The sequence below is a fragment of the Chlorocebus sabaeus genome, chromosome 17, assembly GCF_047675955.1.
Source record: "Chlorocebus sabaeus isolate Y175 chromosome 17, mChlSab1.0.hap1, whole genome shotgun sequence".
NCBI lineage: Eukaryota > Metazoa > Chordata > Mammalia > Primates > Cercopithecidae > Chlorocebus > Chlorocebus sabaeus.
The window spans coordinates 43,835,089-43,853,501 of record NC_132920.1 but is presented as its reverse complement, the minus strand read 5'-3'; the positions used below and the strand labels follow the sequence as shown (position 1 = coordinate 43,853,501).

The following is an 18,413-nucleotide window of genomic DNA, read 5'->3' as shown; positions in this document are numbered from 1 at the left end:
ACTGTTTGAGTCCAGGAGTTCAAGACCGGCCTGAGCAACACGGCAAACCCCTTCTTTACAAAAAATACAAAACTTAGCCAGGCATTGTGGCACGCCCCTGCAGTCCCAGCTACCTGGGGGGCTGAAGTGGAAGAACTGCTCTCAGGCGATGGAGGTTGCAGTGAGTCAAGATTGTGCCATTGCACTCCAGCCTGGGTGACAGAAGGAGATCCTACTTCAAAAAGAAAAAAAGAAATCAATCAATCAATCATTCTCTCTTCCTCCTCCTCGCCACCTTTAAAAAATAAATAGGGCCGGGCGCACGGTGGCTCACACCTGTAATCCCAGCACTTTGGGAGGCTGAGGCAGGTGGATCAACTGAGGTCAGGAGTTTGAGTCCAGCCTGACCAACACAGAGAAACCCCCATCTCTACTAAAAATACAAAATTAGCCGAGTGTGGTGGCACATACCTGTAATCCCAGCTACTCGGGAGGCTGAGACAGGAGAATCACTTGAACCCGGGAGGCAGATCTTGCAGAGCCAAGATTGCACCTGCACTCCAGCCTGGGCAACAAGAGCGAAACTCTGTCTCTAAATAAATAAATAAAATAAAATACTGAGTCAGGTGTGGGGCTCATGCCTGTAATCCCAGCACTTTGCGAGGCCAAGACAAGAGGATTGCTTGAGCCTAGGAGTTCAAGACCAGCCTAGGAAACATGGGGGAACCCCATCGCTACAAACAATAAAAACAAAAATTAGCTGGGTGTGGTGGCTCGCACCTGTAGTTCCAGCTACTCCAGAGGTTGAGGTGGGAGGATCTGCTTGAGCAGAGGAGGTTGAGGCTGCAATGAGCTGTGATCACACCACTGCACTCCAGCCTGAGTGACAGAGGGAGACCTTGTCTCAAAAAAAATAAATAAATAAAAATTTTAAAATCCATGTGTATGAAGGAACACATGTTATCAGACAACTGCAGCAGGCTCTGGTTATCGAGAGGGCCCAGGGCTGGTCATGGTGAGAATGTGGGAGAATGGTCTTATCTCTTCCTTCCAATTCCCATCCTTCTTGAGATCTAGGAGTTCTCTAGTCTCTGTCTCTAAACCACAGTTTCTCTAGTAGGCCTGTACCCCTGGCTAGACTTTTACAGCATAACCTTTCCTTCAGTGGCACAGGACTAAGAAAAGTCACATGTGCTTTCAACCACTGAAGACCCACATAATTGGCCTAGGGTGAGCTAGGCCCTTTTGCAGGTTTTGGTCTTCCTGCTGTCACTGCTTTGGAAAATTATGCTATGTGAACATCATGATCAGTAGACCTGCCTCCCTCCTTGTGGCCCTGGGAGGAAGCCATGGACTCTACCAAGTCTGAACCCCCAAAGGGATCACCAGAGGTAAGTCATTGTTGCTGCTTCTAGTTTTCCAAGGACAACTGAAGTCTAGAGAAAAGAGTTGCTTAATTTCTTTTTTTTCTTTTCTTTTCTTTTTTTTTTTTTTTTGAGACAAAGTCTCGTTCTGTCACCCAGGTTGGAGTGCAGTGGCGTGATCTTGGTTCACTATAACCTCTACCTCCCGGGTTCAAGTGATTCTCCTGCCTTAGTCTCCCGAGCAGCTGGGACCACAGATGTGCACCACCATGCCAGGCTCATATATATTTTTTTTTTAGTTGGAGTCTTGCTCTGTTGCCCAGGCTGGAGTGCAATGGCCTGATCTCGGCTCACTGCAACCTCCGCCTGCCGGGTTCAAGTGATTCTCCTGTCTCAGCCTCCGGAGCAGCTGGGATCACAGGCATGCACCACCACACCCTGCTAATTTTTGTATTTTTAGTAGAGAGGGGGTTTCACCATGTTGGCCAGGTTGGTCTCGAACACCTGACTTCAGGTGATCCGCCCACCTCGGCCTCCCGAAGTGCTGGGATTTACAGGCGTGAGCCACCGCACCTGGCTGAGTTGTTTAATTTCTTGACCGTGTATGAGCACCTCGCAGTTCCAGAAGAGGGGAGAAGAGAACACACTGTGAGTGGTGTGAGTCATGAGACAGCCATGCGGCTCTGAATTGAGCCCTAGCGTCCAGACTCGCAGCTCAGCAACGTTACTGCTTTTCCGCCCTGCCTTTCTGGTGTTTCTGGTGTTTCTTTCTGTGCCCTGGCTTATGTCGCTGAATGTGTGTACTCTGTAGAGTGCAACAGCACTAAACAGCAGGAGATTGCTTCGCAAGAAAGTCAAAAGCCAACAATCCCCTGTGGCCCTAGGCCAAGTTTCTATTCCCGGCCACTGCCCCGCCCTCGTGGTGGTTGGTGTAACCCGAGCCCCAGCCCCGCCCGAAGTAGGGGCCAGGCCCCTCCTACAGTCTTGGCTGTTTAAAGCCAAACTAGGTTCTTCCCGATTGGTTCTGCTTCAAAACAAAGGGGAGGAGGAATACTCGCTTTGAGTATGCTTGCAGCCTTCGGGCAGCAAGCTGGTTTACGGGTTCGGGTCTCGTGTCGCAGCCACCGCGGTGCCTCCGGCTGTTAAAATCAGCCCCTGGACGGTGCCAGCCTGGTAATAAAGCAGTGACTACTATGTAAAGGTAGCATAGTCATCGCAACAATAACAGCTGTAATTTGGCTAATCACCATCCGCCTCCGCCCTAGCGTTAGCCCTGATTCACCCCAGCGGCACGCGGGCCATTGGGGAAGAAACTGAGGCAGAGGCGGAGCCAGCAGGCTGGCGGGACCAGTAGCCTCAGTTCTGCGGCTCTCGAGGTCCAAAACCTGTTGTCTAGGATCCGCGCTAAAGGGCCAAATCCCGGAGCGCCCACAAGGGTCGATTCTGATGTAAGCTCTTCGACGCTGGTGTCCTCGCCACCCAGGCTGCGAGGTTCTAAACTGCCCCCAAGCCCTAGAAAAAGCCCACACCGCGGGGACTGCAATCCAGACTACAGCTCCCTTAGGCCTTTGCGCGCCAAGGCGCGCTCCTTCCCCACGCCTCCGACGACTCCCGCGGCCACTTGCGCCGCGATGCCTCCTGGGAGTTGTAGGGCGGCGGCGTGTCATTTTGAGCGAATTTCCAGGCCTGGGGACTCTATATCCCGTGGTGCCCCGCGGCTGTTTCTGACGCGACCCGGAGGCCAAGGAGGCGGGGGGCGTAGCTTTTGCAGAGCCCCACCCCACTCTGCTTGGGCCGGCCGGACACGGCAGTGGCAGTAAGGGCGGCGGCGACGGCGGCGGCGGCGGCGGCTGCGGCCGCGGGAGGGGCCGGGTGGGGGGCTGGCGGCAGCGGCGGATGGACTCGCGGGTATCGGAGCTGTTCGGCGGCTGCTGCCGGCCCGGAGGGGGCCCGGCCGTGGGCGGAACCCTCAAGGCTAGGGGGGCCGGCAGCACCAGCGGCTGCGGGGGCCCAAAGGGAAAGAAGAAGAACGGAAGGAACAGAGGGGGCAAAGCCAACAATCCTCCGTACCTGCCCCCCGAGGTGAGCACTTGAGAAGTGGTGGGGCGGGAAGAAGCCACTCTTTCCGGCCCAGGACTCCAGGGAGGCGGGACCCAGAGAATTAATCCCCCCTTCCGGTGTCGAGACCCCAGGGAGGAGGGGCATGGGAGGAGAACCCCTCTTTCCGGTCCCGGGACCCCAGAGAGGAAGGGCAGAGACTGGACTCAGGTGACAGGATCTCAGGGAGGAAGAGTGGAGAGGGAGGACTCCCCCTTCTGATCTAGATTACCGCAGGAGAGAAGTAGAGAAAGGGGATCCCAGGAAGAGCACCCCAACCAACTGCGTGTGCCGCCATAGGGGAAGAGAGACTGCATCCTGGGACGAGAGGCAGACAGAGTAACCACCACTTCTTCTAAACTTGTTCCACATGGAGAAGGGGAGTACCCGGGAAAAGAGCAGTGTGTTCCTTACACACAGCCTAAGCCAGTGATTATCAAACCTGGCATGTATCGAATCTCCCGGATTGCTGGCCCCCAACACCCGGCCAATTTTTTTTTTTTTTTTTTTTTAGACGGAGTCTCACTCTGTTGCCCAGGCTGGAGTGCTGTAGCGCTGTCTCAGCTCACTGCAACCTCGGCCTCCCGGGTTCTCAAGCGATTCTCCTGCCTCAGCCTCCCAAGTAGCCGGGATTACAGGTGCCTGCCACGCCCAGATAATTTTTGTATTTTTAGTAGAGATGGGGTTTCACCATGTTGGCCAGGCTGGTCTCAAACTCCTGACCTCAGGTGATCCACCTGCCTCGGCCCCCCCCCAAAGTGCTGGGATTGCAGGCGTGAGCCACCGTGCCCAGCCTAGAATTTATGATTCTTTCTTACTAGTGAGGATGGGCCTGAGAATTTGCATTTCTTACAAGTTCCCCTGTGATGCTAATGCTGCTGGTCCCAGGACCTCACTTTGGGAACCATTGATCTGGGCCCTAGACTCTCATTCTTGCACCACATTTTTTGAAGCCACCCATCCCCAGAAAAATGATTAAAAGGTTTTTGGAAGGTTTTTATTGATGGGGAAAAAAATAATCTCCTTAACACACCTTGAGGTGGAGATTATGAGTGAAGACTTGTTAGGGCCTGGGAGCCAGAGAGCCTTGAAGGGATGGAATGATGATCGGAAGGGAAAAGGAAAAATAAAATATCCAGAGAGAGGGATAGAAAAATGCAGACTGGCCAAACAGGCAAATCCCATATCCCTTTGCACCTGGGAGAGGAAGGCTCAGGTAACAGGGTGCTTCTGTGCTGTGCTAACCACTGGAACTAGAAGATACTGTGGGGTGGATTCAGGATTTCACCTCCACTGAGGTTAGGCGGCAGGAGGTGAAGGCCATAGCAAGTCTGTCCACTTCATTACATTTTCTGAGTTTTTCTGTTCCTCTCAGCCCCAACTTTGGAGCTCTGCTCCTCTCTCACCTAGATCTTGGTCATCAGGCTTGTAGTGACCATTGCGGAGCTCACCCTTTGGCTCTGATCCAAAACCTCTTGCAGCCTCTTACTCTAGATGACATCAGCTGAGAGGGGCAGGCAGGGAGGAAGTGGTGTTTCCTAGACCGGTGACAAAGAAAGGTTTTAATAGCCTGGGCACAGAGGAGACATAGACTTCTGGGAAAAGCGGGTTTGAGGCCCTGGAGGTGGGGAGGAAGGGATGATCTTGCATCTAGGAAGAATGTGCTGCCAGTGATCAAAGAATGGATTGATTCAGGGTTCTGTGCCTGGCTTAAGTGGGTGACTCCTTGTGTCCTTACAGGCTTTCCCTTCATAGAGGCCATGCTGGGGTTGAATAGAGCATCTTGCCTGCCACTGACCTTTAACAGGCACTTGCCTGAGCAAGTGCCAGTGGGGCTTCCTGCTTTCTCAAGTTAGCTACCTGGACCCACTGGGAGTTGAGGGGAAGTAGGGATTGGGTCTGGACAGTGTATGGTAACTGCTCACTGTTTCTTTTCAGGCTGAAGATGGAAACATTGAATATAAAGTGAGTCCTAGGCTGGGGAAAAGCAGGGGCTGGGGTAGGTTGTCCTTGCCAGTGTGGGAAAATTTCTTTTTTCTTTCTTTCAGTTTTTTGAGATGGAGTTTTGCTCTTGTTGCCCAGGCTGGAGTGCAGTGGTGCGATCTCAGATTCTCCTGCCTCAGCCTCCTGAGTAGCTGGGATTACAGGCATGCGCCACCACGCCCGGCTAATTTTGTATTTTTAGTAGAGATGAGGTTTCTCCATGTTGATCAGGCTGGTCTCGAACTCTTGACCTCAGGTGATCCACCAGCATGGGATAATTTCTCTCAGAGCCTTCCAGCTTCATAGTCTATAGCAGTTTAAGGATATGGTTCAGGTTAAGGGCTCTGTACCTTGTTCTGTTGGAGGGGGATCAGGTATGAGTTTAAGTGGAAAGGGAAAGTCTTGGTCCTTGCAGCAGAACAGGTGGGGACCATGTAGGTTTGGGAGGAACACCTCTGATTTTACCTCATGATACCCCACTTGCCCTAAGTTGAAGCTGGTGAATCCATCCCAGTACCGCTTTGAGCACCTGGTTACACAGATGAAGTGGCGACTCCAGGAGGGACGTGGTGAGGCCGTCTACCAGATTGGGGTAGAGGACAATGGGCTGCTGGTGGGGCTGGCTGAGGAGGAAATGCGAGCTTCACTCAAGACCCTGCACCGGATGGCAGAGAAGTATGCTTTCCCTTCCCCACCAGTTCTCCTTTACTTGACTTGGGAAGACCCATACATACCCAGTTACCTAGGGCCTGAGGGGCAAAGGTGGGACTTTCCTTCTCTTGACAAAGGGCTGAAGTGGGGAGGGTTAGTGTTTTGGTCCCCTCCTCACTGGACCTAGGCTGTTTAGATCCTTGAATTAAGATGTGTGTATTTGTTTTAAAGGGAATTGTGAATGAAGAATAAATTGGAGGGTGGTAGGAAGTGCGCTGAGGTATTGGGAGCTCTGTGGGAGGTGCAGGAAGTCTGTAGGTCCAGAGCAAGCCTGGAATAGGAGGACAGGTGAGATATGGCATCTGTGGCCTTGCTGTGACAGGGTTGGGGCAGACATCACCGTTCTTCGAGAGCGAGAAGTGGATTATGATAGCGACATGCCCCGGAAGATCACCGAGGTGCTAGTACGAAAGGTCCCTGACAACCAACAGGTGAGCACACACCCATCCCTGTCCCTCACGTCCACACCGTGGAAGGGCCCTGTGGTGGCAGGCTGACTCCTGGCCTGGGATCCTGGGGGCTTCCAGTTCATCACTTGCTCCCTAGGGAACATCACTGCCCTTGACCCAGTCTTCAGTGAGAGGGGTGAGGGATTGGAGCCCTTATCTCTGGCAATTCATCCACAGTTCCTAGACCTCCGTGTGGCCGTCCTGGGGAATGTGGACTCAGGGAAGTCGACTCTGCTTGGAGTCCTGACCCAGGGAGAGCTGGACAATGGGCGGGGCCGGGCTCGGCTCAACCTTTTCCGCCACCTGCATGAGATTCAGTCTGGCCGAACCTCCAGCATCAGCTTCGAGATCCTGGGCTTTAACAGCAAGGGAGAGGTGCATGGGATCAGTGGGACCCAATGGGGCCAGACTCTGAGGATGGGATGGTAGTAGTGAAGGACATACGATGGGGGCAGAGTGTGGAGACTTTTTGAAATAGTATAGATGAATGCCCTGAGGGGACTGTGAACAAGCTCTGTCCCTCTTAGGAAATCAATGGGGAATCAACTGAATTAAATAAAAAATGGGGTCAGGATTAAGAGGCAGGGTCACCCAGGGAATGGTTTAGGTCCTGGCAACTCTGAAGGGGTTGGAAGGGGTGGCAGGGGGCACTGAGAACCCTGGGCCCTGGGCCAGGTGGTGAATTACAGCGACTCACGGACGGCAGAAGAGATCTGTGAGAGCAGCTCCAAGATGATCACCTTCATCGACCTGGCAGGCCACCATAAGTACCTACACACCACCATCTTTGGCCTCACGTCATACTGCCCCGACTGCGCCCTGCTCCTCGTCAGTGCCAACACTGGGATTGGTACGAGGCATTAGGGCAGGGACAGGGCTGAAGGGGGGTGCTGACTCTCCTACCCTGGGCCTCAAATCTTGGAGACAGACCAATGCTTCTCTTCTTCCCTCTCCTCCCTTCTGCATTCTCACTCTTCTCTTCCGCTGCTTGCTGTCCTTCTGAGGCAGCTGGCACCACAAGGGAACATCTGGGGCTGGCCCTGGCCCTGAAAGTGCCCTTCTTCATCGTGGTCAGCAAGATCGACCTGTGTGCCAAGACCACAGTGGAGAGGACAGTACGACAGTTGGAGCGGGTCCTCAAGCAGCCTGGGTGCCACAAGGTCCCCATGCTAGTCACCTCCGAGGATGATGCTGTCACTGCTGCCCAGCAGTTTGCTCAGTCACCCAAGTAAGCCCACCTTACTGTAAAGCCCTGATCCACTAGGAAGGCTGCCACAGATCCTGGGGCCCAGAAGCATGATATCCCACTCTTCCAGGGCCAGACCAGTTCTGGCTTAGTTCTGTGGGTGTTTCAGCTTGGGATTGTGGAGGGACATCTTGCTAAAGGGCTTGACCCTCCCTACTAGTCAACCTGGAGCATTGCTGATGCCTGGGACCATGGGGATGAAGTGCTATACCAGGCATTTGCTGTTTCCCTTGGGCTCTGGGATGGGCTTCTTGTGTGACATTGCTCGATTGGCTCACAAGAAGGCCCAGAGTTTCTGAGCCATTTGCAGACAGGAGAGAGGGGTCCCCAGCCAAGAGCAAAGCTCGCCTTTCCATGTATGGGGATCTGGCCTCTGCCTCCTGTTTGGAGTGTCTTCGTCTGTCCCATTCTATGCTTCCCTTTACAGTGTCACCCCCATCTTCACATTGTCCAGTGTGTCTGGAGAGAGTCTGGACCTCCTCAAAGTCTTTCTGAATATTCTGCCGCCACTCACCAACAGCAAAGAGCAGGAGGAACTCATGCAGCAGCTGACGGAATTCCAGGTAGGTGACTGCCCAGCTAATAGGCTGGGAAACAGGGAGGGGCTGCTTCAGACCAAACCCAGAGTCTGTTTAGAGATTTTGGACCCACCAGCCCTACTTGGCAGGCAATTGATAGCGTTTTCTTTGGCTTCAGGTAGATGAAATCTACACAGTACCAGAGGTGGGGACTGTTGTTGGAGGGACACTTTCCAGGTGAATTGTCTTGCTTGCTACCCTCCCCACTCAGCCCTCACCCATATATTCAAAGACATTCTGGCCCAAAGGAGGAGACCCTGGAATTGAACAGAACCCATTTAAAGGACATGCTTATTTGCAGATTAGGGTTTCACTATCAGAAGAGCTGGAGAATGGTAGTCTGTTGGCTTTGGAGGGAAGAAACAGTATTGCTGCCTATTGGGAATCTCCAGGCCCCTGAGAGAGAAGTGTGGGTTTTGGGCTCCAGGAAAAAAACTAGAGTGTATTCAACTGATTTCATCTCATATAGGGAAATGAGAGACGTCACTTAAGACTCTTCTTTGCTTTCTTTCTTTCTTTTTTTTTTTTTTTTTGAGACAGTCTCGCTCTGTTGCCCAGGGTGGAGTGCAGTGGCATGATCTCAGCTCACTGCAACCTCTGCCTCCTGGGTTCCAGCAATTCTCCTGCCTCAGCCTCTCGAGTAGCTGGGATTACAGGTGCCTGCCACCATGCCCAGCTAAGTTTTGTATTTTTAGTAGAGATGGGGTCGTCACGTTGGCCAGGCTGGTCTTGAACTCCTGACCTCAAGTGATCCACCCGCCTCGGCCTCCCAAAGTGCTGGGATTACAGGTGTGAGCCACTGCGCCTGGCCTAAGACTGCAAAGCAGAGAATGAAACTCAAGGGGATAACTTGCTCCTTCAGGGGTTAGGTGTTCAGTGTTAAACCAGCAAGTGCTTCTCTGTCTGCCATCACTGCTGGCCTTTTTTGAAATTAGTTTGCTGATTCTGAACTCTGGCAGTGATTCCCCCTTACATCCAAGTCAGAATTTAGGGTTCTTCTTCCCCACTTGAGGGACTCAACCCTAGAAGGGAAGGAATGCTCTGGGTAATCCTAATAGAGAAGTAAATATGGGGACCTTGGCTGATACTGTGCCACCTGCCCTCTGGGCTGCAGTGGGATTTGCCGTGAGGGGGACCAGCTGGTGGTGGGCCCCACGGATGATGGCTGCTTCCTGGAACTGAGAGTATGCAGCATCCAGCGCAACCGCTCTGCCTGTCGTGTGCTGCGAGCTGGTCAGGCTGCTACATTGGCGCTTGGGGACTTTGACCGTGCCCTGCTTCGCAAGGTGAGGTGGGTGCATGGGTTGGGGAGGGAACACTAAGAGAAGTGCCTAGGAGACTGGCTACTGAATGAGCACCTATCTAAGGTGCTTCAGAGAAACTCAGAGAAAACACACTCTCTGACCCAAGAAGCTTCTGGTCTAGCTACAGAGACTATAAAAACAGCTTAGCATACTCATGAAGTACAGAGCACTAAATATGAATCACTATGTTACACTATTTTTAGTGCACACTATTTTTAGCGTTCAGGACCCTAAAAATGCAAAGCGTTAGATGGGCTAGAGGACGTAGGAGGTGGGTAAAGACTCATTCCCTCTGAGAGTTTTGATTATTGTCTTTTGAAGTCGAGGTGTTTAGAGTTGTGCAGAGGAAGAGGAAATTCAGGAGCTATAAAGGGTGTGGGATGGCTGGGTAGGGAGAGTCTGATGTTAGAGCTGCCCTTCCTGGGCCTGGGGTCTGTTCCTCCCCAGGGCATGGTGATGGTGAGCCCGGAGATGAATCCTACCATCTGCTCGGTGTTTGAGGCAGAGATAGTCTTACTGTTCCATGCCACCACCTTCCGACGAGGATTCCAGGTGACAGTACACGTGGGCAACGTACGTCAGACGGCAGTGGTGGAAAAGATCCATGCCAAGGTGAGAGGGACCTGGCCTTCCATTTCTCCAGAGGTCAGAAAAGAGGGAGGCCTGCCCCAGACTGGCAGAGAACTCCTTGATCCCACAGTGGGAATAAAACCCCACTTAGGGTGGGTAGCGGCCTGATAGGCCTCTGGAGGGTGGAGAGCCACAGCTGGCATAGAATGGGACAGAAGGCACTGGCCAGGGGAGTGACCACTTATCTGCTGCAGGACAAACTGCGGACAGGCGAGAAGGCAGTGGTACGTTTCCGCTTCCTGAAGCACCCAGAGTACCTGAAGGTGGGCGCCAAACTGCTGTTCCGGGAGGGTGTCACCAAGGGCATCGGCCATGTCACTGATGTACAAGCCATTACTGCAGGAGAAGCCCAGGCCAACATGGGCTTTTGAATCCTTCAGGCAGGGACAGTTCTATTGCTGTCCCTACAATATATAAGGTGACTTCCGGCCATGCTGCCCCGCCATTGGCGGCTCTGTGTGTTAATAGGCTAGGGAGAGAGGGGTGCTGCCACTTGCTCCCTGCCAACTTTCTGGAGAGGTGCCAAACTTGGTGTGGCCAGGAAAGGGCAGTCCTGAGGGAGAAGACAGGATTCAGGGCAGTGCTCAGAAGCTGTGTGCTCACCTGGTTGGCTCATGAAACGTGGCAACCCTGTGGTCTGTCTGCTGGAGCTGACTACATCCACTCATCAATTCCTCGGCCCCACTACTAAGACTGGGCATGTTTTGCTGGTGTGGTCTCTGCACTTCAGGAATTGTCACAACGGGGTGGCCCTCAAAAGCACTCCTTTTTCTATACCTCTTCTCAAGACCATGTAAGTTGCCCATCTCTACCTGGCTGTGGACAAAAGGTTATCTGCTCTTGGCCATCTGGTGGTGGTGGCTCAGAGTCTGAAGAAATGGCACAGGGACAGTGAATGGTAGTGTTCCCACCCTGTGCTGAGGCCTGAGGCCTCTTCCTCAGCTTTATCTCCCTTTCACTCAAGGGCCATTTCCCCAGTCCCTATCTCCCTCACCCTCTCCCGGCTCATAGGCCCCACAGGTGCTATTTGTTGTGCTGGCCCAGGCGTGGGGCTACCAAGCAAAGGCTTGGCATATACCAAAGGCCAGCTGCATGCCCATCAGTCTGGTCCTTTTCCTCTGTGGTCATGTTGGCTTTCATGCTGGATCAAATGTTTTACTTTCCCAGACTGGTGGCATCTGAGTTCCCCATCCTACCACTCTCACCCCACTTTTCCTGCCCCACCTAAACCCTCTTGTTTTAGTAATCTGTAGTGACTGTTCCCTTCCCTCTGTTGCAGGGAACCAGGAGGAAAGGGAAAGATGTTGCCATATTTCCTACTCTTTAGGCATGGACTCTCCTTTCCCTTTGTTAGTGTCCTGGGTTCCCATGGACTCAGGGATTTGTTGGCTGAGGTTTCTCTGCGCATGTATATATATATATACACATATGTATATATATTTAAATACACATATATATTGTACAGAATAAAAATGTTTTATTGAATACAGTGTGCTTATGCGTTAGCTACAGGCTCAGCTTCCTTCCAAGGCTAGATACCTCTCCAGGATTAGAGACAAGTGAAACCCCAACATTGCTGAGCCCTGAATGTGGAAAGAACCCAGCTGGTATCTCATTCACCATTCTTTTTCTCTCCTTCACATAGGTTCAGAGTTCCAGTATTATAACCAAGTATTGTGGCCTGTTTTCTGTAGTTCAAGTGAGCAGAGTACTGAGGCCTTTCACGTGAAATAGATAGCTACCCTGTATTTGAAGAGTTGGCCACTTGATGATGGTCAGAATAGTAAGGAGCCCACTTCTGTGCCCTGTCAGAGATACAGTGCCAGCTACTTAGAGTAGAATTTAGAGACAAAAGGTAATCTGGTCCTATACTTTCCAAGTTTATGTAGCCTAAATTACTCTTGGAACAATGAGGGCCACTTGACCAAACCTTAGTCCCTGTTCCTGTTTCCATGTTCAGACTACTTGATTTTGACATTTTATGGGTAAAGAGGGGCCAAAGTCAACTGTAAATAGAAACTGCATTTTGAGGAGACCCTGGAAAAGAAGTATGTGACCCAAAGTCCTATGTGGCATTCTGCCTCTAGAGTATTAAAGTGATAGCTTCCCTACCACTCAGGCTCAGTTTTATAAAATATAACTGGTTTAACTTGCTACTAAGAAGCCTGTAGTTGAACAACTTCCTCCTGTATTAGGGGCTAAGCTGTGTACTTCCTCTGTATAGCTGCTGATAGAGATGAAAGCTTTGTCTACAGTTTACTTATCTTTTGCCTGTATTATAAAGGAAATTTTAGAAAATCATATTTCAATACTTAATAAGACACCTCCAGAAACCAGTGAGCCTCTCTGCAACATTGATGAAACATTTAGGGGGATAAAAAGTATATAAAGCAGACTCCCAAGGAGTTTATACATGTTTATGGTCCCAATTGTGGTAATCAGATCTAAAATTCTTCACTATATACATTCATCCAATGAATATCAGCGCCTATTATGGGCAAAGCACTATGAAGAATCCTTGCCTTTAAGAAGGTACATATCTAGTTAGGGGGAAAAGGCCATGTATACAGTGAATGTAGTCTTTTTTTTTTTTTTTTTTTTTGAGACAGGGTCTCAGATGGTCACCCAGCCTGGAGTGCAGTGGCACAATCATGGCTTATTGCAGCCTCGAACTCCCAGATAGATGATCCTCCCATCTCAGCCTCCTGAGTAGCTAGGACTACAGGCATAAACCACTGTCTTTGTATTTTTTGTAAAGACTTGTTTTGCCATGTTCTCCAGGGTTCCAGTAGTTCACCCACCTCAGCCTCCCAAAGTGTTAGGATTACAGGCGTGAGTTGCCGTGACTGGCTAAATATTGTCTTTTATTAGATATTCAAGTATCATAAAAGCAGAAAATATTTTTGAAGAAAAAAATTCCTGGTAGATCCAGTAGTTTTCAAATCTTCCTCATCTCTTCAAACTAAATATAGAACCCCCCCCTCCCAATTTATAAATAAGATAAAAAGAAGTTGAGGCTGGTCTGGCAGCTCACACCTATAATCCCAGCACTTTGGGAGGCCAAGGCAGGTGGATCACTTAAGATCAAGAGTTCAAAACCAGCCTGGCCAACATGGCGAAACCCCATCTCTACTAAAAATACAAAAATTAGCCAGGCATAATGATGCATGCCTGTAATCCCAGCTACTCAGGAGGCTGATACAGGAGAATTGCTTGAACCTGGGAGGCGGAGGTTGCAGTGAGCTGAGATTATGTCATTGCATTCCAGACTGGGTGACAAGAGGGAAACTCCACATAAAAAAAGTAGAAGTGGCCGGGCGCGGTGGCTTAAGCCTGTAATCCCAGCACTTTGGGAGGCCGAGGCGGGCGGATCATGAGGTCAGGAGATCGAGACCATCCTGGCTAACACGGTGAAACCCCGTCTCTACTAAAAAATACAAAAAACTAGCTGGGCGAGGTGGCGGGCGCCTGTAGTCCCAGCTACTCGGGAGGCTGAGGCAGGAGAATGGTGTAAACCCGGGAGGCGGAGCTTGCAGTGAGCTGAGATCCGGCCACTGCACTCCAGCCTGGGTGACAGAGCAAGACTGTCTCAAAAAAAAAAAAAAAGTTTGGGTATATGTATGGGAGGGATGTGTACACCATTCTCTGGGCCCACTTCACCCAGCACCACCTACTTCAGTTCTTCTTCAGTTGGGTTCCCTGTGTAATTCAAGTTTCCCCTATCATAACGGAAAAGCCAAAAGAGCTGACTTTTCACACACAAGAAAGGAGAATAAGAAGACAGTACTATAGGCCGGTCATGGTGGCTCATGCCTGTAATCCCAGCACTTTGGGAGGCAGAAGTGGGTGGATCATGAGGTTGAGATCGAAACTAGCCTGACCAACATGGTGAAACCCTGTCTCTACTAAAAATATAAAAATTAGCTGGGCTTGATGGTGCTTGCCTGGAGTCCCAGCTATTCAGGAAGCTGAGACAGGAGAATCTCTTGAACCTGGGAGGCGGAGGTTGCAGTGAGCCGAGATTGCACTACTGCACTCCAGCCTGGTGACAGAGCGAGACTCCATCTCAAAAAAAAAACAAAAAACAAACAAAAAAAACAGTAGTATAAACATGGACAAGCACAAAAAGCTACATAACTAATTTTAAACCCTAAACTAAATATACTCCAGTGGGAAAGATGAACAAGCCAGTAACCTTAATGGCTGAAGCACTTAACTCTTAAATTTGTACTTAAGGGCTTAAGAAAATGTCCTCTACACACCTGGTCATTAGTATCTTTTTGATCAGCATTTCTCAAACTTTAAGATACACATTGGGAAATTTTTTTTGTTTTTTTTGACACAGAGTCTTGCTCTGTTGCCAGGCTGGAGTGCAGCGGCACAATCTCGGTTCGCTGCAAGCTCCACCTCCCAGGTTCAAGCAATTCTCCTGTCTCAGCCTCCAGAGCAGCTGGGATTACAGGTGCACACCAGCACGCCCAGTTGTATTTTTAGTGGAGACGGGGTTTCACCATGTTGGCCAGGATGGTCTTAATCTCTTGACCTCGTGATCTGCCCGCTTGAGCCTCCCAAAGTGCTGGGATTACAGGAATGAGCCACCGAGCCTGGCTCACACTGGGAAATCTTGTTAATAGATTAAGTGGGAGTAGTGGTGAGGCTGAGACTGTTTCTAGCAAGTTCCTTGGTGATACTGAGGCTGCTGTTCCTCAAATCATACTTGGGAGTAGCAATGTTCTAGAGATGATCTAGAGGTTTTTTTTGTTTTGTTTTTTGTTTTTGAGACAGTTACTCTGTCACCCAGGCTGGAATGCAGTGGCAATCTCGGCTCACTGCAACCTCTGCCTCCCAGGTTCAAGTGATTCTCCTGCCTCAGCTTCCCGAGTAGCTGCGATTACAGGCACCTGCCACCACGCCCGGCTAATTTTTGTATTTTTAGTAGATACGGGTCTCGCCATGTTGGCCAGGCTGGTCTTGAACTCCTGACTTCATGTGGTCCACCTGCTTTGGTCTCCCAAAGTGCTGGGGTAACAGGCATAAACCACCGCGCCCAGCAAGATTTGATTATGACTTATCTAAACAGAGTTCCTGAAATGGTCAAGTAGCAATCTAATTCTACATTAGAACAAAATGCAAGAGATAGGCCAATGGTTTGAACTGAGGGTATAATAGGGTTTACCTGTATGAAATTCACTGTTTACTAAGTCGCTTTTGTGTAGAGAGAGACCTGCCCTAGTTACTGTATCACTTTTAGGGTTTCAAGGCTTCACCTCACATTCTCCAGCTGAAAACATGTAAATCTGGTCAATGTACTATCTGAACTGCCCATCACAGAGCTACAAAGTTTTTCTTTTTTTTTGAGACAGTCGTTCACTCTGTCACCCTGGCTGGAGTGCAGTGGCGTGATCTCAACTCACTGCAACCTCCACCTTCCAGGTTCAAATGATTCTCCTGCCTCAGTCTCCCGAGTAGCTGGGATTACAGGCGCCTGCCATGACCAGCTAATTTTTTTTAGTAGAGACGGGGTTTCGCCACCTTGCCTAGGCTGGTCTCAAACTCCTGAGCTCCTGCAATTCACCCGCCTCAGCCTCCCTAAATGCTGGGATTATAGGCATGAGGAACCACACCCAGCCTAGAGAGCTTTTCTTAAAATCCCTTTTTTTTCGGGGGCCTGGATCGGTGCTGGGATAACATTTGTAATCCCAGCAACTTTGGGAGGCCAAGGCAGGCGGATCATGAGGTCAAGCAATCAAGACCATCCTGGCTAACATGGTGAAACCTCATCTCTATTAAAAATACAAAAATTAGCTGAGCATGGTAGCATGCACCTATAGTCCCAGCTACTTGGGAGGCTGAGGCAGGAAAATTGCTTGAACCCAGGAGGCAGAGGTTGCGGTGAGCTGAGATCGCACCACTGCATTCCAGCCTGACGACAGAGGGAGACTCCGTCTCAAAAAAAAAAAAAAAAAATTCCCTTTTTATTTTTAACTATGCAAGTCTCATTACATTTATAACCCTTTTTTAAACTTGGTCCCTTTTCTGTGGCAACTTTATGTTTGTTCTTGTTTTTGTTTGAGGCGGAGTCTCGCTCTGTTGCCCAGGCTGGAGTGTGGTCAGTAGCGCAATCTCAGTTCACTCCAACCTCCGCCTCCCAGGTTCAAGCGATTCTCCTGCCTCAGCCTCCTGAGTAGCTGGGATTACAGGTGTGCGCCACCATGCCTGGCTAAATTTTTTTGTAATTCTAGTAGAGATGGGGTTTTACCATGTTGGTCACGCTGGTCTCAAACTCCTGATCTCGTGATCTCCCTGCCTCAGGCTCCCAAAGTGCTGGCATTACAGGCATGAGCCTGTATTTTTTATTTTTTGAGATGAAGTCTTGCGCTGTTGCCCAGGTTGGAGCACAGTAGCATGATCTCAGCTCACTGCAACCTCTGCCTCCAGGGTTAAAGCAATTCTCCTGCCTCAGCCTCTGAGTAGCTGGAATTACAGGTGCCCGGAACATGCCTGGCTAATTTTTCTATTTTTAGTAGAGACAGGGTTTTGCCATGTTGGCCAGGCTGGTCTTGAACTCCTGACCTCAGGTGATCCATCTGCCTTGGCCTCACAAAGTGTTGGGATTACAGGCATGAGCCATTGTACCCGGCCAAGTTATATAATTTGAATACATTGTTATTAATCTGCAATAATCTGTAAGGTATTATCTCCATTTTACAGATGAGAAAGTGAAGAAAATGACTTGTTCAAGGCCCTCATTGTAATAAGCAGAGCTAAGTTTGCAACCAGGTCTCTTAGACTCCAAGGCCCACACTTTACTATATGACACTGCCTCCCTAAATGCTAAAGATTAAAAACTCAATGGTAGGATGAATTTTTACATCTCTATCAGCAGTGGGATTAGAATCCACGCCTATGAAGAGATGGGACTGTAACTCGGCACCTAAATGGATTATTTTTTGTATTAAAAATTTCATAATTCCCCTTCTCAGGGAAATCTGTAAAGATAAAATATTAAAGATCTGTAGAGATAAAAAATATTAAATCCTAAAAGCAAGCCTGAGGGCAGCACTAATGTGTTAATGGCTTAAAAAATGATTCCAATGTTTGCATGCCCTCAGGCCTGGGGCGTTTATTAGTGCAGGCCAAAGGGCTCTTGGGATTTCTTTTGCCTTGATGAGATACAGCAGAAACAACCTGGGGGTTTGAAGAGTGGGGCTGCAAGAAGGATTTCTGCAACTCTAATGCAAAATGATAGTCCATGTGTTCAGGCATATCCCATACTGGTACCAGGGAGCCACACTTCTCACAGGGCACTTGGTCCTCAGCAGCTAGAATACTTGGAGTTGGGGTTGCTTTCTGAGTCACCTCCAGCGCAGATTTGGAAGCTGAAGAAGCATGCATGCTTTGGCTGTTGTGTGCCAAATCCATCTCTGCAGGAGTTGCTTTAGAGGATTCTAGCTTCAATACCCCTTCACAAACAGGGACACAGCCTGGATACTCTGTTGGTAAAGAGTTTGGTAATGCTATACAGTTGGACCATGGATTTTGTGGGGGGAAAGAAACTGAAGAATTACTAAGCTGTTTCTGCTTTAGAAGCAAACTTTTCTGCTTAAAGAAGGGCTCAGTTCCTGTAGTTTGACTGGTTTGAAAAGGTAATGAGGGCTTGGACAGCGAATTGATAGTGGGAGCCTGAGTGGGAGCAGTAAGAGATGAAAGTGAAGCTTCTTTAACTTTCTGCCTTTCTGCAGCTTTTTGGAAGAATGATTCCAGAGACGTGGTTGCTTTCTTAGTGGCTGTCACCACTGGGCCACTTCCCTCGGTCTTAGCTTCTAAGCTGGCAACTGGCACCTTTAGCAGAGAACTTGGGTCACTGCTCAAGAAGCTGGTGATGTCTGTGCAAGATGAAGGGGCAGAGGCAGAAAATTTTGTAGCACAGAGGAAAAGCATTGTGAGAGGAGGAGACCTATACAGAAAGTAAAGAAATAAGATGATTAGCAATTTAGAATATTAAAATAGTGACCTATTGCTAAGTCCATGAATTGTATCTCTTTTACTTCACCATAGGACAGATTTAATCC

General features: G+C 49.8%; 2 protein-coding genes across 8 annotated transcripts in view; one reads left to right on the top strand and one right to left on the bottom strand.

The window, feature by feature from the left end:
- The first annotated feature begins 3,194 nt into the window (after positions 1–3,194).
- On the top strand, positions 3,195–11,826 carry GTPBP2 (GTP binding protein 2). Of its 3 annotated transcripts, none has more exons than XM_073006018.1 (12): positions 3,195–3,425; positions 5,379–5,405; positions 5,914–6,098; positions 6,457–6,565; positions 6,761–6,958; positions 7,259–7,433; positions 7,592–7,811; positions 8,257–8,396; positions 8,530–8,584; positions 9,522–9,693; positions 10,159–10,323; positions 10,536–11,826. In XM_073006018.1, the coding sequence occupies exons 1-12, from the start codon at positions 3,240–3,242 to the stop codon at positions 10,710–10,712; spliced, it is 1,809 nt and encodes a 602-aa protein (XP_072862119.1). In that variant the 5' UTR covers positions 3,195–3,239; the 3' UTR covers positions 10,713–11,826. The 3 variants fall into 3 exon arrangements, with proteins under 3 accessions (XP_072862119.1, XP_072862118.1, XP_072862120.1); XM_073006017.1 differs by lacking the exon at positions 3,195–3,425 and adding an exon at positions 3,937–4,656; XM_073006019.1 differs by lacking the exon at positions 3,195–3,425 and adding an exon at positions 5,066–5,154.
- The window catches only part of POLH (DNA polymerase eta), a 42,939-nt gene continuing 36,322 nt past the window's right edge, over positions 11,797–18,413 (bottom strand). For 4 of the 5 annotated variants that reach the window (XM_007972446.3, XM_007972447.3, XM_038006119.2 and 1 more), the window contains one exon: positions 11,797–18,298. In XM_007972446.3, coding sequence (XP_007970637.1) covers positions 17,404–18,298 — 895 coding nt within the window. In that variant the 3' untranslated portion in view covers positions 11,797–17,403. The remainder of the gene's footprint in view (positions 18,299–18,413) is intronic. The other variant, XM_038006120.2, reaches the window with a different exon arrangement.

Bases quoted from the DNA above. Each gene is read 5' to 3' on its own strand.
- GTPBP2 (XM_073006017.1), top strand. From the start codon at position 4,444: ATGGGGAAAAAAATAATCTCCTTAACACACCTTGAGGTGGAGATTATG. The intron at 7,434-7,591 runs GTACGAGGCATT...CTTCTGAGGCAG, and splicing joins CAGTGCCAACACTGGGATTG to CTGGCACCACAAGGGAACAT. The intron at 8,397-8,529 runs GTGACTGCCCAG...GGCTTCAGGTAG, and splicing joins GCTGACGGAATTCCAGGTAG to ATGAAATCTACACAGTACCA.